This window comes from Plodia interpunctella, chromosome 3 (genome assembly GCF_027563975.2).
Source record: "Plodia interpunctella isolate USDA-ARS_2022_Savannah chromosome 3, ilPloInte3.2, whole genome shotgun sequence".
NCBI classification, from domain to species: Eukaryota; Metazoa; Arthropoda; class Insecta; order Lepidoptera; family Pyralidae; genus Plodia; species Plodia interpunctella.
Window position 1 is genome coordinate 6326693 of NC_071296.1, and position 15621 is coordinate 6342313.

A 15621-nucleotide genomic window follows, 5' to 3' on the forward strand; every position below is an offset into this window, starting at 1 on the left:
ACTCACCACTTGCTGTGTAATCTTTATCAGATTGAATGAGGCCCAACTCTGATCAAATTTGGGGCGCTCTACTACATAATGTGAAATATCGATATAATTAATACAAGATCAAATCTTTCCTGTAATCTAATAGTTCGATTGGAAAGAAATTGACTATCAGTACCTATTATCGAATTTTTGTGTGTTACTAGATGTTTATATTAGGTCCTTACATATGAAATTGGCGTGTTGTTGTACTGGACACTTTAATCACAAATTTCTCCTCGTTAGGAATTCCAAATTCAAATGTATACAGCTATTATTTACACATGTATTTGTGTTTCGTTAACCGTCATGCATTTGTTTTTTTTCTTCTGATTTTTCTGTTTGCGTCACTCAGTTTACAGAATGGAAATTTGAAATATCGCGTTATTTACGAGTACGAGTTCCACCGTGACACCAGTGCTGCGGGAACGGCTCGAAGGGTTAATGATGTGTATGGTGGTCGCGTCGAAAAGAAAACATAGTGCGTTTTTGGTTCCAACGTTTTCGTTCTGGCAATTTCGACCTGCAGAACAAGCCCTATGGACGGCCGGAGACCCTAGTTGATAATGAAGAATTGAAGGCTATTGTGGAAGCGGATCGCAAACCACGTCCGAGTTAGCTTCATGCTTCGGTGTTAGTGATAAAACCATTTTAATCCACTTGAAGCAAACTGAGAAGATTAGAAACTTGAAAGGTGGGTACATCACGAATTGAGGGAAGCAAACCGCCAAACGCATGTCGACTGCTGCGTTACATGGAGATGTAGGCAATGGGAGTCAGTTGGCAAAGGTGATCACCACAAAATAACAAAAACTGAACGCGATCAAGCGATGCCAATATACCTATACGCTAGTATTACGTCATTCCCATGCGACACCAGCGACTGATTCAGTTCGCACGACGCGCTTGAGAGTAACAGGTGTATGAAGGTTTCGCGCCATTTTCATCTAGATTTTCGAGTTGATAAATTTGAAGGTAAATCATTAAATAACAAATATTTATTTCTGTACTTGTAATATGTAATAATCGTAGCATTTTAGATTGCAATTAAATAGCCATATTGTTATATGGTTATTATTACTTGAAATTTTTCGTCAGATTTTTTTTTCCCGTCTCTTTGTCTATGTGGGTAATCGGAGTCGGGTGATCCCAATTACTTAGGATAGTGATCCCCATTGCCCACATTACCTTACTTTGTGTGTTTATAGATGCCGAAAATTCGTCTTAGACAGACCAATAAAGCTAATTCACTAAAGACTACCTGGAAAAGGCTGTAAAGCTCATTAATGAACAGACTAAAGACCACTTGGAAAAGGCTGTAGAGAGTAGGGTCTATATCACTCTGCTCTGCGCCATGATGCTGCAGGTGGATATGTCCTGCCAATGTTTATCTACCCCCGAAAGAAGATGACCTCGACTCTTCAAAAGCCTAGAGCCTATTATTACAAAGAATAACCCTACCACTAACCCTGATGCTGCTACGTTGGTCAAAAAAGCATTGTCTCGTTTAGCCTCCATGAGCAAGGCCGAAGCAGGATTCAAAGCAACGGGCATATTTCCTATAAACCCCAATGTTTTTACTGATGAAGATTTTATGGCAGCAGAAGTCCTTTAATTATTAGAGCCAATCGTTGTTCAGGATTCTACGGACTCTATTTTAGAATTGATTTCTGCTGAGTCAGAACAATGTTTTCCTATTCCAAGTACATCCCCATTCTGTCCCACTACTACTCCATCGACTGCATCGTCGTCTCAATTTGATGTTCCATCAAAATCTAAGAATCTCCCAAGCATTTAAAATTTCATTCAGATGCCTAAGAAAGCAACTGTTGTCAAGATAAGACAAGGAAGAAACATCATGCAGCGATTTTAACATTTACTCCAATCAAAGATGATCTAGCTGAAAAAGAGAATAAAAGGAAGGCAAAAATCTGAGAAAAACAAAGGAAAAGGAATAGGAAAGAAGAGGATGCCACAGAAGGTCAGTCGTGAGAAGGTTAAGAAAATTCTACAAGAATCAAATGATACTTCGGAGTCAGACGTGAAAACAGACGAGTTATGCTAAGATGACGATAATGACCATGCTGAAGATGTAAATATAACTTGTGTCTTGTATGTGGTGAATTCAAAAGAGACAATGAAACATGGTACCAGTGCACTTCTTGTGGGCTCTGGGCTCATACCGACTGTACTGGATGGGAGTCTGTGCACAATTTTGTTTGCAATATGTGTTGATCACCATTGCCCACATGGTGATCATCACTGCCAACCGATGCTGACAATGGTGATCGAACTTATTTTTTTGTAATTTGTTATTGTACTAAAATTAATGCACCAAAGTAATAAAAGTTGATCTCATTTGATAGATAAGAAAGTGAAGTGTATAATAAGAACAGAATAATTAATAGTTGATATTAGATTTGCTTTTTTTTTCGATTCTCGCTTAGGTGGTCTGGTTACATCTCCCCTACTTAACCGGCACAATAATGAAGGGTTTTTAAATCAAATCATTACCTGTTATGAAAAGTGGATTCTCTATGATAATCGGAAAAGCTCATCGCAATGGCTGGACCCTGGCCAGCCATCCAAATCGTGCCCCAAGCGAAAATTTACCCAAAAAAGTTACTTGTAAGCGTTTTGTGGACTAGTGTCGGTGTCGTTCATTACAGTTTTCTCAAATCTGGCCAGACGATTACGGCAGACGTCTATTGTCAGCAATTGCAAACTATGATGGAAAAGCTAGCTGCTAAACAACCGAGGCTAGTCAATCGCTCCACGCCCTTGCTGCTTCACGACAACGCTAGACCACACACTACACAACAGACGGCTACCAAATTAGAGGAGCTTCAATTTGAATATCTAAGACATCCACCGTACTCCCCGGACCTTGTTCCAATAGATTACCATTTTTTTCCAAATTTGGATAACTTCATCCAAGTCAAGGGCAGTCCAAACCGCCTTCAAAGATTTTATTGATTCTCGTCCGAATGGTTTTTTTAGTAAAGGGATCAATGAACTACCTATGAGATGGCAAAAGTGCAGAGATAATAATGGGAAAGTAAGAATTCTTTGATTAAATAAATATATTATATTAAAAAATATTCGACTTTTTGCTGCTCCTATACCAAACGCCAATTTCATATGTAAGGACCTAATAAAAATGTAAATTATTAAAATATCCCTGGTGATTTTTATATGAATACGGAAGTCCACAGATAATGTAATCTATTGATAAACGAAAACTCTTATCGTTGACTGGAAAATGATGTTTGATTTGCATTCTAATACAGTAATACAATAAACTCGATACCAGGGTACGAAGTACAGCGTGCCATCGGAGTTAACGTAAATGACGTAACTATGCGTAACTCCACACACCAGTTATATTATGCGAACGCCCTTGACTTCGCACGCTATTCATAGACAGAACGTCAATTTGTCAACACAGAAACAATATTCAAACTCTAGTTTTTATTTACTAAGAAATGAATAAAGTTCTATCAAAGATTTATTCACTGGAAACAACTTGTAAAAACCAATGAGGATTGTGCGATCAATACAACAGCCAATTTATCGTAAGTGTTAATTTTATCTACTGGAGTACCGTGTCCAACAAGTGCACCTGACTATTCTTATCGCAAAACCATGTATTTGCCTAATAATTACTAAATTTACACAATTTTGACAGTCACATTATAATTTATTTGTATTATTTTTAGGTTAACCAGTATTGAATCTCCAAAAATATGGCAAAGCGACTATTTTCGCGAAGTAGTACAAGTTTACTATTTTTTAATGGATTTACAAATCCAGTGAAGACACAAATTGTGAAGCATATTCATTGCGATACCATTAAACCTGAGGTAAGTTAATGATTAAAACAGAAAAAACAAGTGTTACAACTTATACCTACTCGTATTATGATCACTGCGTGTATGAGTAGGTATTACTAATACACCTACAACTACATAATCTGTAAATGTTAACAGTTGTAGTGAAACCACGTGAAACTTTCAAATCGATAAACCAATTTTGTAGAAATTGTTTTAATATGTAGTTACGTCTACTCTATTTATAATTAGCTAGCTTCGCTCCCGTGGTAATTTCGTGATATACCTACCAAATTTCATAACAATCCATCCAGTAGATTTCGCGTAAAGAGTAACAATCATAGGTACATACTCGTAATACAGTAAAACAGTAATTTCTATAAAAATCATTTAGAGCCATGTAGAAATGGTATAAGTAATAGAACAAGATTAAGAATTTTTAAAATAAAAACCGGTCAAATACGAATTGAACTCGCGTGAAGAGGATTCCATACAATCTAAGCTTTCCAGTAATCTTCAAGCAGGTAGTCAGGAATGGTAAATTTTCGTCTCTCCCCTTTTTCTCAGGAATGCACCCACATATCAAGTTGAAATTAACATGATATATCCAGGTTAATGGTCCCTTGATAAAATGAAACAAGTCAATGCGATCAAAATAAATGACCATATGTTGAAAATACCTATTTACCTAATAATATAGGTACCTATGTTGAAAATTTTGCAATTTCACAAAAATTGCAAATTTACATGGTTCTTCTCGCTGACCTAAAATCATCTATTCCAAATCATTACAATAATAATAGTACCTACTTATTGTTATTTATTGATAGCATTGCTCCAAAATAGCTATCAATAGGCCTTTCGATAGTATGATCTTTTACCATTGCAACTATCGATTGTTAAACTATATCGATCGATATAGTTTAACAATTGATAACATATAGGCTCAGGCTTATGATTGTCTTTAGTTGTAGTATCATAATAACGTCAAACTATAAAGTCAAACGAAAATAACGCCTTAGCAAGTGGTTTAGCCACGTGCGTATCTTCTGTCCACGTACAAAAATTGAAGTTATGCAACATGGGGACTCTAATAGACCAGCTGCATTATAACATTATATGGAAGTGGTTCGTTTTATAGTACTACGCAGTCATAGAGTCCACGCAAAAGAAGTCGCGGACTTCAGTTCAGATAGTAAAAATAATAAAACTTATTTTTTGTTACATTTTATTATTTTTACTTTTTTTACACCTACTAGTTTACAAATTCTATGCCATGCTAACTACCGCCTAACTGTCCACTCCTCGACTGTGTCACTAATACATACTTTACTTCCAATTGAAAGGTACCGTGTAAAGAAATTAAAATCCCAGTTCAATGGGGTCATATCTCTGCAAAACTGTGGGGAGATGAGAACGAGCGACCCATATTGGCCCTCCACGGGTGGCAGGACAACGCCGGCACGTGGGACCCCCTAGCGCCGCTTCTGAGCAAGCACAAGTCAATACTGGCCATAGACTTTCCTGGCCATGGGCTCTCATCATGGTTCCCACCAGGTATGCTGTACTGAAATGTATATAAGTACTAGTAACATTTATCTCAAGTCAAACATACCAGAGCAACGTTTCTAAAATAAACAATGAAATCCAAATTTCTACACGAGCACAGCGGTAGGTACTATACTACTACTCTATACAATATACATACATGTAATTACTTACCCCATATTTGCCCTCAACGATAATATTTATGGTAATTGATTGATTTAAAGAACTAAAAGTCCACGGAATTCCAAATTAAAAAAGTAAGTACACAAAAATTATTTGTAAATTCTCAGCCATTTTAAATCTTAAGAAACAAAAAACAACTTATCTAAAAAGTCATATAATTATTTTATTTGTTGTAGGTATGCACTATTATTCGTGGGAACTTCCTCGACTCATCCTGTTACTAAAAGAGTACTTCAAATGGGACAAAGTATCTCTTTTGTGTCATTCAATGGGCTCAATCGCTGGACTACGGTTCGCAAGTTCATACCCTGAAGAAATAGACTTTTACATTGCCGTCGATAGTTTGATAGCTGACGATTACGATTTAGACTTAGTTGCTAGAACCTATCCCAAAAATATGCTTAATGTTAACCTAGCACAGACTCGACTAGACCAGGAACCACCTTTGTACACCTATGACGAGTTAGCCAAGGTATGGCATATGGGAACAAGAAAGTCTGTATCCATAGATAGCGCCAAAATTTTGATGAAGAGAGGATCAAAGCCTTCCAAAAAATACCCTAACAAGTTCTTTGTTTCACGTGACGCCAGGCTGAAATACATTTTATTTACCCCGGAAAGTAAACCGTTTGTGGAAACATTGATAAAGAAGCTAAAGTGCCCGACGTTATATTTCAAAGCTGTGGACTCTCCGTACGCGTCTGATGAATTTTCTGTAGAAATGCGAGAAGTCATTGAGCGTAACAACGAAAATTTCGAATGTCACTTCGTTCCAGGTACACATCATGTTCATTTGAATAATCCGGAGTTAATTATGCCCCATATATCTCAGTTTCTTAAAAAGCACAATTTTTTACCAAGTTAACTAAAATAAAATAACAAACATTAACATATTAATCGTTACGTTTTTTTAAAATCAATTTAAGTTGCAATCGTAATAAATCACGGAAGTTGAACAGAAGGGAATAGATATTTTCAGCTCTATATGTAATTACCATATTATCTACACGTTCGTATAAACTAGATGATATTTTCACTTTTTGTGTGTACAACCTATACACAAAAACAAACAGGAAACTATTCTCCCTCTAGATAAAATTCATCATTATTATGACTACAACCAAGCAATTGCTTAACTACATAGATTCTTAATGTGATTATAAAAATAAAACTTTAATTTTAATTTAGTTTTAGTTAAAAAATATATCATAATTACCTAAGTAAAAGAGAAATAAATGAAGTGTTTCGTTAATATATTCATTATTATATTTCATTATTTTAAGGAAATAATTATTTTATTTGCGACTATTTATTTCATTTTTTTTATAACAATAGCAATCAGGTTTATAACCTGCTTCCGTTACATATATCAATCTATATATTCTAATAAATTAATACATATAAAAGTCTCACATAGTGTCTTTTATTTTTAAATTAGTAATAATTTAACATACACAAACTATTTTATTCCTGTGTGATGTTCTAATTTACCATTTTCTGATATTTCTGAACTAGAAGTACTAACATTATCACAAACATGGACACCTTTCCTTTCTGGCAAAACTTGAATGAGTGTTTCTTGCCAGGACATTCCTTCACAGACTCGAAGGACTATCTCGAAAACTGAAAATAAACAAAGATAATTTATGTTAATAATGCTTACTAATAAAAAAAAAATGTATACATACAAGTATATACTCGGTCTGAATATTGAGTATGCTGTGTGCTTAACAATTAAAAAGAAAATTATATCAAAAGAAACAACATCAATATAAACTAAGTATGTAGTATTATGAACACCACAGACTTACCATTAATTAGTAAATCATGCAACAACAAAACAACAAACAAATTATATTAGATATTCACTATGTGTTCAAGCAATACTTACCATTGACTATGTGTTCAAGCAATACTTACCATGATCAATTGTTAAAACTTTTCTAGTTTTCATGTTGACATATTTATCCAATGGGAGCTGACCATGTCGGATACCTTGTTCAACAGCTATTTTATGGCAAAGACCCTGTAACGAAAATTATTTTCACTTAATAATAATAATAATAAAATTTTCAGATGTTACCTCATTGAAACAATTTTTGACAAATCTTACAAAATTGTAGTTAAATAAAACTGTAACTATTAAGTTAATTAAGTTGGCAATAAAGGTATTATATACAGCCTTCCACCTTCAACTGGGCAATGTAGAAATCAAATTAAAGTAGTAACTAGCTTTTTAAAATTTCTTTTCTTTTATACTAGTACATATTTTTATTTATTATAAACTTGTAAAGAAAAGTATAAGTAACCTATGTTGTGTGCTTGTCAAAAAATAAAAATATACACATTGTATATATTTTTTTATTTCATACCTTATGTTTATTATGGTCTACCAAACCTCCAATAACATAATATGTATCTTCATCAAAATGTTCTATAATATTTTCTGATTCACTCGATAAGTACACTATTTTTTCTTTTGAAAATATGTCAAGGTATGACTTTTCATAAAATTCCACCTGGAAAATAAAGCTATAATTACAGTACTTTATGTCTGCATTGGAGCTCCTGACAAACCTGCTATTTAAAGTTTAGCATGCCCATGATTACATTCTGGGATTGCTATGTAGTATTAGTAGTGAGCAGCTTATCAACCTATCACAACAAATTTGCTGCTATTGACATCATGCATAGGTTCATACAGTTCTCTATATGTTCACTGATGAGTACTTATATTCAGATAATTCTATTACCTACTGTCAGGAGTAATTTGCTCCTACATGTTTTACTAATTACTAGTACAAATATAAATAGTAAATCCTTGCTAAATGTTTACACTCAAGAATATTTTAAAAAGAAAAAGAGCCTTACATCCCAATTTTCATATCCATTGTGCCTTGAAATATCATTTTTGGATTTACCACAAAAACTAGTAATATAGAATTGAAGAGGAGTGCTCGATCTTCTGTTTAAAGAATAGCATCTCAATATTTGTTTAATTACTTTATATCGATCCTTTTCAATCATCAAGTCATCGAAACTTAGGTCTACAATTACCCCTATGTTTAGTTTGGCTCTCTCCAATTTCATTTTCTTCAAAGCCTTCCTGCTCGGACCGCAGTCTATATTGGCTTCGCGAGCTTGTTTTCTTCTTTCCTTTTCACGGGCTTTCTCTCTTGATCGTTTTTCTACTTTCCGATTCTCCCATTTAACCTTCTTCAGCCATTTCCGCATTTGGTTTTTAGTGTAAGGCCTTGGTAACTCATTACCTACATCATCCTTCAAGCCGGGATCTATTGTAACATCGAAAAGAGTGTACTGATGAAAATTATTACTTTCTATATCCTCAGAGTTACTCTGTTTCGTATCATCTTTTTCTGTCATGACTGAAATAGGGACCTAGTCAGACTATTAGGTAGGTACTGAAGCGCTAACTTTATCCGTGTAAATACTATAACGTGTTTGCTATAAAAATATCACTTCCTTCACTAAACTATCGAAATAAATAAGGTACACTACCTCGATGACAAAAACCATTTCAATTCAAATCACTAGGGTTATTTTCACGTAATTTCCGTATGACATGACATCCATTGGTCATGTCATGCTTACGTCCACATGTCTTGGAATAGGGCATATTATGCAAAGCTCAGCGTAGATGGCGCTACTGGTACAACTAAGGTACAAAAACATTGCAAATGGAGGCAAAAAGCGCCAATTTTCAATATTGTTGCAGATTTACGACCAAAAATACTTTCTACGTAATCTTAGTGCGAGTGATGGCAAAAGGGAAGGATTTAGTGGATTATTGAATGGGCTTTCAGAACACAAAGTGCTAAAACAAGACGAATTTGCTAAATGATTCAAGTCCATTGTAAAACACAATACCTTTATTATAATTATTAAACACTATTGATATCACATTGCACTATTTGTGGTATACATATCCCAAATATGTATATTATTTTCGACCACCACTTCTTCAACATAATCAAAGAACCACTTCCACCAAAAAATATTCAAATCAAATATACGACGACGACGACAAATATTTGATTTTTAGCTTCACGTTTAGCAGCCCTGTGCCTTTGAGTACACTTTTAAGACTTCAGTTTTAGACCATGGGAAAAATGAAGGACGGTTAACTGGTCCTGAAAATAATAACACTATTTTAATGAAAAGCTTTTATTTAACTTGCAATGCATTTATGTATACATGTATGTTTGTTCGGGTGGAATCTTGCTACTTACTCAATTTTGAAGCAGATAACTTCAACCGATTGTACTGAAATTTTGTATACGCGTTTAGTTTGGATGACAATACACGATAAGCTGTGTGACTTCATTCTAAATCTAATATGGCGGACCATACAAGTTGTGGAATAGTTATTTATAATGCATTTCTACAATATGGGTATCAAATGAAAGGGCTGAGAATAAAAAGGTAAAAAAAAGATGCTCTTTGCCGCTGGTCAAGCATACGTGGCCTTAAGTATGGTAAAATCATTAGAAGGTCTAGTAGACTGTAGTATAGAAGAGCTAGTAGACTGTTCGAAATTAACCGGCAAACGACCTTGCAACAATGATGCGTTGAGTGATATGAACAGACTCAGAAACCTAGCCAGCGATAACTAAAAATTAAAAAATAAATTAAAAGAAAAATCTTTTTTCGATTTATGGTTTACATAACGTATAGTGGCATTGCCATGCACATACCTTCACGCACATTTGTATCAAGATTTTTAAAAAAATATATATAAAATCGTTGTTTACCCCCACTTTCTACCCTCACCTACCGTGTGCCGCGCCCGTTCTTGGCTCATTGAGTTTAACATGTGGCAACTTTCAGATTTATTTCACACTTCAGGGTCGGGAAATTGTAGCAGTAAAATGAATGAAAATCATGAGTTTTAAAGCATGGGAGGGTGACTGACCATAAATCGCTTCGAATGAATCTGTTCACACAATTATCATCGAACTTCACTTGGTAAGTTCGTTTGATTTGTAATTGTGTTTCACAGATTCATTCTCGCGATTTATGGTTTATATAACGTATAGATGTTCAGAGATTTTGTTAAATAAATTGGAGAGTATGGGATAAGTTTAAATATTAACAATCAGGTAAATTCACAGCTATTATTAGCATAGCATAGCATTATTCATAAATATAGCTTACTTATGCTAAACAAGTTTTAAATTACCAATTTTTTAATTTCATTTTACAGATTATCTCTTAATGAAGTATTAAGGATAGACCTGGCAAAATCAATATCTATAATTTCTTTATTATAAAACCTCGCAAATACTTTAGATGAATCAGTCCAGCCAGCAGTTTTACGAATAACATCAATACTGACTCCATACCTATTAGGAGTAGATGTAGCATGGCGAGTACCGTGTCCTGTGAAAATTGACGTGTTTATACCATTATCTTTCAGTGTATTTTTTATCCAGTGGCTTAATCTTTGTGTAGACAATTTTGAAAATGGTTTCTTATAACTAATAAATAAAAATTGATTGCCTACGTGACGTAATGTTAATGTTTTATTTATGTAGGTTTGTAAACAACTTGCCGGGCATATTTCCGGCTTTTCTTGGAAATATGGTAGTTTTAAGACATATTGGTATGAATTTGGTTTAGATGTTTATATAATTTCAGGAATAGTAATTACTATTTCTACTGAATGTTGGATAATTTTATTAAGGAATGCTAATAAGGTCAAAGTCTTTGCAAAAAGGGTTTTTAGGTCAAGTGACTCATTTGGCCATTTTTGGGCTAAATAGTTTAGAACTATACTAGGGTCCAAGTCCAGTTATATTTTGCTCTAGTAGGTCTTAATCTAAAAACTCCTTTCATGAATCGCTTAATTCTATTACCATTCATTAAATTACTTCCCAATAATAAGGATAATTCCGATTTGTGACAATTAATAGTGCCGTAACTTGCACCAGAATCAGAACCAAAAAATTCTGTTAGAAAATGAATAACAATCGGTACAGAAACTGTAGTAAAATCATACTTGTTTTTAGTACAGTATTGAAGCCAGTTTCTTATACAGTAATCATATTGTTTATAAGTACTGTCTGATGGCGAAGCTAACATGATGTCTATGGAACGAGGTGATAAGAATCTTTTCAGAAGAGTTTCCCTGATATTCTCGCGGCAACTAGTCTGAGGCTTCTGTGAACATTGTGTGATGTTCTGAAAGGAGATTTAAGTAGATTTACATTTAGTTGAAAATAAATGGGCTTGCAGGTTAATAGTCTTTGAAATAATGGAAACCAGGGCTGAGTTGGCCAAAACGGTACTATGACAATACCCTCTGCTTTTTCTCTAGTAATTTTTTGTAGGGTTTTTAGCACAAGAGAAAATGGTGGAAAAGCGTAAAAATAGCCCAATTTTTTCCAGTCTAATGTGAAAGCATCCACAGTCCAAGCTTGTGGATCCTGTTTCCAAGAAATATATATTTTACATTTTGCATTATATCTACTGGCAAACAAATCTATAACCGGAGAACCCAATTATTCAATGGTTTCATTAAAGGCATAATTCGCTAATTCCCATTATGTATCTTGAAACTTTTTTCGTGACATAGCATCGGCTTCCACGTTCTCTTTTGTGTTAATATATTCCACCGTTTTCGCACCAACTCCAAATGTCTCTCGATCGATATTTATCGAGATGAATAAACTGGACACTACCCATTTTGTTTATACAAGATATAGCAGTGATGTTATCAATACGCATTAAGATCTCACAATTATATTCATCTTTAGCAAAAACTTTAAGGGCAAACAAAGCAGCTTTAAGCTCTAATTCATTAATGTGTAAAGATTTTTCTTCATCTTTCCAATAACCAAATATTTTATTATCTTTACAATATGCCCCCCAACCGGATGTTGAGGCATCTGAGAAGATTTCTAGACGGTATTCGTTATTTTTTTTATTCCATTATCGATGTGTTTAATCACTGTTCAACAGATCTGTAATTTTTACATATTGATTGTATGAAGGGTTATTAAGGAGCTTTTTATATTTAAAACGGTCGAAAGTTGTTGTGTATAGGCAACCGTATTCTATAGCGGGACATGATGAAGTCAAAAGACCTAATATTTTCGCGAATTCTCGTAAATTTAGTTTATGAGATTTTGATAGGCTGACTAACATTTCTTTTATTCTAGATCTTTTCTGAATTGGAAGACTAATAGTCATGTTACTGGAATCGAAAATGAAACCTAAAAATTTACATTGATTTAAAGGTCTTAAACAACTTTTTTCAAAGTTAACTATAAATCCCAGATTTTGTAAAAAATTAAGTGTACAATTCAAATTTCTGTAACAGTCAGTGTAAGAAAATTCTAACAATAATAAATCATCCAAATAAATAATGGACGTTATATTGCGAGATCTTAAGTATTGTACGACAGGTTTTAACATTTTAGTAAAAACATAAGGTACGTTACATAATCCGAATGGTAATCATTTGAATTCGTACAGATCTCCGCAATATTGAAATCTAAGATGCTTTCTATGTGATTTGTGTACTGGAATAAGAAAATAAGCATCTTTTAGGTCTATTGACGCCATAAAACAATTAGGGGTTATAAGTTTAACAACGGTACGATAGTCCTCCATTATAAAATGAGAGGTTTTTACAAATTTGTTTAAGCATTTAAGATTTAATATAAATCTTTTGTCTCCGTTAGGTTTAGTTACTAAAAATATGCTCGACAAGAATTCTCCGTCCTCGCGGTTACATTTAGAAATTGCGTTGATATCTAATAGTTTTTGTATCGCTGATCTAGCCTGAATATTCGGATTATTACTGCGACTAGGTAATTTAATAAATGGGATCTTGTAACCTTGAACCCACTCCAATATAAGTAGGTCGTCAGTTACTTGTGACCAGTGCGATACGCACTGTGTCTCTGTCTCTCCACATCCACCTCTCGACGAGGCGACTGATGGCCTCTCGTTCGACGCTGGCTGGTGACCCTCTCCGGAGGAGCTCGACCCTGGCCTGTTTGTTTGAACCTTGTAATTCTTGGAGATTAAATGATTGTCATTTGTTCTCAGATTAGATGAGTTTTTGTTTAAGTAACCTAGTTGTTTCTTAGTTCTCCTTATTATGGGATAGACTTTGCGAATTTCAGTTCTTCGGCCAGGTTCTCTCCGAAAAGAAATTTGTCTCTAGTAGATTCTAAAACAGTTCCTCTCAGTTTCGTATTTGTACAATAACTAATTAAATTACGGCGAGTTTTTGTTTCGGCGAAGTGAATGTCGCATAAGAGGCGACATGCGTCACTAATTGGTTGATCTTTTTAGTAGATTCATTAGAAATTACATCTTCTACGGCCTGTCCCAGAGCAGATATGGCGATACCTAATTGTTTTTGTTTTTCTCTAATTGAAGAATCGCGTTTAGTAATGGCAGTTGTCAAGGCTGCCTTTGCCTCTGGATTAAGCAGCGGTGCTGTTAAAAGATCACAATTACTTGGGATATAGTACTCCTCCATCAATTTGGCCTTTGCCTCGGTGGATAAACCTTTGGCAAGAATTTCTTGCCATCTATTCGCGACATCTTTATGAAGCGGCTTCCCAAAGGAAACCTCTGCTTTTGGGGCATCACCATAACAGTGACAATGACAAAATATCGTCCTGTAATGCAATATCAGCATTTGTACTTTCCTGGTTATCCTTTGAAGTCGACGGCGTAGGTTCCTGCACAGTATCGACTCCATCGGGCCCTCTGGAACTTCGTCGCTCCAGCTCTGGTGACGACACTGATGCCGCTGTTAGGGGCGAGTAGGGAGGCCGCGGTGGTGTTTACGAGCCAGATGAATGACCCCTCTGATCGTATCGAATCTGTATGGATTTAAATGACAACTATAGAACTTGTCATACAATGCGGCTGGTGTTCTGTTAAGGAGCCCTTGGTTACAGCCGGTTTTTTGCTATAAGGCAGGCCAAGTGAATGATGAAAATGTTTGACTCTATAGCGCGGCCCCTTAAGGGGGGCCAAGTAAATACTGCATATCTTTTGCTGTACAGCGCGGCCGATACCCCCTTAAGGGGCCAAGTAAATACTGCATATTCACCGCTGTACAGCAAGGCTGATACCCCCTTAAGGGGCCAAGTGAATACTGCAGATTTTCGCTGTACCTTATTATTATTCTTCAAGTAATCAAATAATATATCTATAAACAGACACTTACCCTCTGTATCAGATGATTCGATTACATGCTTCTTCTTAACTTTCCTTGAAGTCTTCTTATTTTCCTACGAATTTCCTCCTCATGTTCCGTTGATTTCCTTTTCCACATGTTTAAAGATCACTACTAATACACTACAATATACGTCGTGAAAAGACGTGCGAAGGCTAGCACATGAAAATGCACAATGAGCCAAGAGCGGGCGCGGCTCACCGTAGGTGAAGGTAGAAAGTGGGGGTTAACAACGATTTTATATATATATATTTTTTAAATCTTGATACAAATGTGCGTGAAGGTATGTGCATAGCAATGCCACTATACGTTATGTAAACCATAAATCGCAAGAATGAATCTGTGAAACACCATTTGGTCAACTGTGGTCATAAATTGATATAAACTTGATTTTCACTGAAGATTTTTTATCTTCACGTGTGAAGTGTTCCGAGCTTTTTTTCGTTTACTGGCTCGAAAATTTTAGGTGAGGCATATCTCATAGTTTTCGAAGTATCTTATGGAAAATGATTTTTACCAATATTTCGGCACTCGAATATGCTACATTATTGTATATTTTCACAAACGATTGCGTACATAATGAAAGGTTTAATAAAGTACTCTAAAATAAACGTTTTAATCGACATAGCAAAAGACGGCAAAGCTTTTGTGTACCTAACATATACAGTGCTGCACTCTGTCGGGATAAATGCGCAGTAGGCAGTAATACTCCCTACTCCCTATTTTAAAAAGTTAGGTAACTGATACAAACAATACTCGGCATAAGTTGAACCAAAATGGCGGCCGTCAGCGCAGGTTTAATTAAAGATGAAA

The 15621-nt window shown here is 35.0% G+C and overlaps 2 protein-coding genes, 1 long non-coding RNA gene and 1 pseudogene across 6 annotated transcripts; 2 read left to right on the top strand and 2 right to left on the bottom strand.

Annotated features, from left to right (window-relative positions):
* Window positions 1-460: 460 nt before the first annotated feature.
* LOC128683973 (probable serine hydrolase) lies at window positions 461-7937 on the top strand. Of its 2 annotated transcripts, XM_053770105.2 has the most exons (5): window positions 637-999; window positions 1233-3599; window positions 3744-3887; window positions 5201-5411; window positions 5762-7937. In XM_053770105.2, the coding sequence occupies exons 3-5, from the start codon at window positions 3771-3773 to the stop codon at window positions 6448-6450; spliced, it is 1017 nt and encodes a 338-aa protein (XP_053626080.1). In that variant the 5' UTR covers window positions 637-999; window positions 1233-3599; window positions 3744-3770; the 3' UTR covers window positions 6451-7937. The 2 variants fall into 2 exon arrangements, with proteins under 2 accessions (XP_053626081.1, XP_053626080.1); XM_053770106.2 differs by lacking the exon at window positions 1233-3599 and having other exon boundaries at window positions 461-999.
* LOC128683974 (uncharacterized protein) lies at window positions 6989-9194 on the bottom strand. Of its 3 annotated transcripts, none has more exons than XM_053770110.1 (4): window positions 8643-9194; window positions 7958-8104; window positions 7506-7611; window positions 6989-7208 (listed from the first exon to the last, which is right to left on the bottom strand). In XM_053770110.1, exons 1-4 carry the CDS (start codon window positions 8967-8969, stop codon window positions 7045-7047), a joined length of 744 nt encoding a protein of 247 aa, XP_053626085.1. In that variant the 5' UTR covers window positions 8970-9194; the 3' UTR covers window positions 6989-7044. The 3 variants fall into 3 exon arrangements, with proteins under 3 accessions (XP_053626085.1, XP_053626083.1, XP_053626082.1); XM_053770108.1 differs by having other exon boundaries at window positions 7477-7611; window positions 8457-9193; XM_053770107.1 differs by having other exon boundaries at window positions 8457-9192.
* A 169-nt stretch (window positions 9195-9363) lies between these two features.
* Window positions 9364-11118, top strand: LOC128683569 (uncharacterized). The gene is made up of 2 exons (XR_008406304.1): window positions 9364-10705; window positions 10810-11118. It is a non-coding gene; the product is annotated as an uncharacterized LOC128683569 (long non-coding RNA).
* A 2593-nt stretch (window positions 11119-13711) lies between these two features.
* On the bottom strand, window positions 13712-14949 carry LOC128683970 (uncharacterized; annotated as a pseudogene).
* Between the last annotated feature and the right edge of the window lie 672 nt (window positions 14950-15621).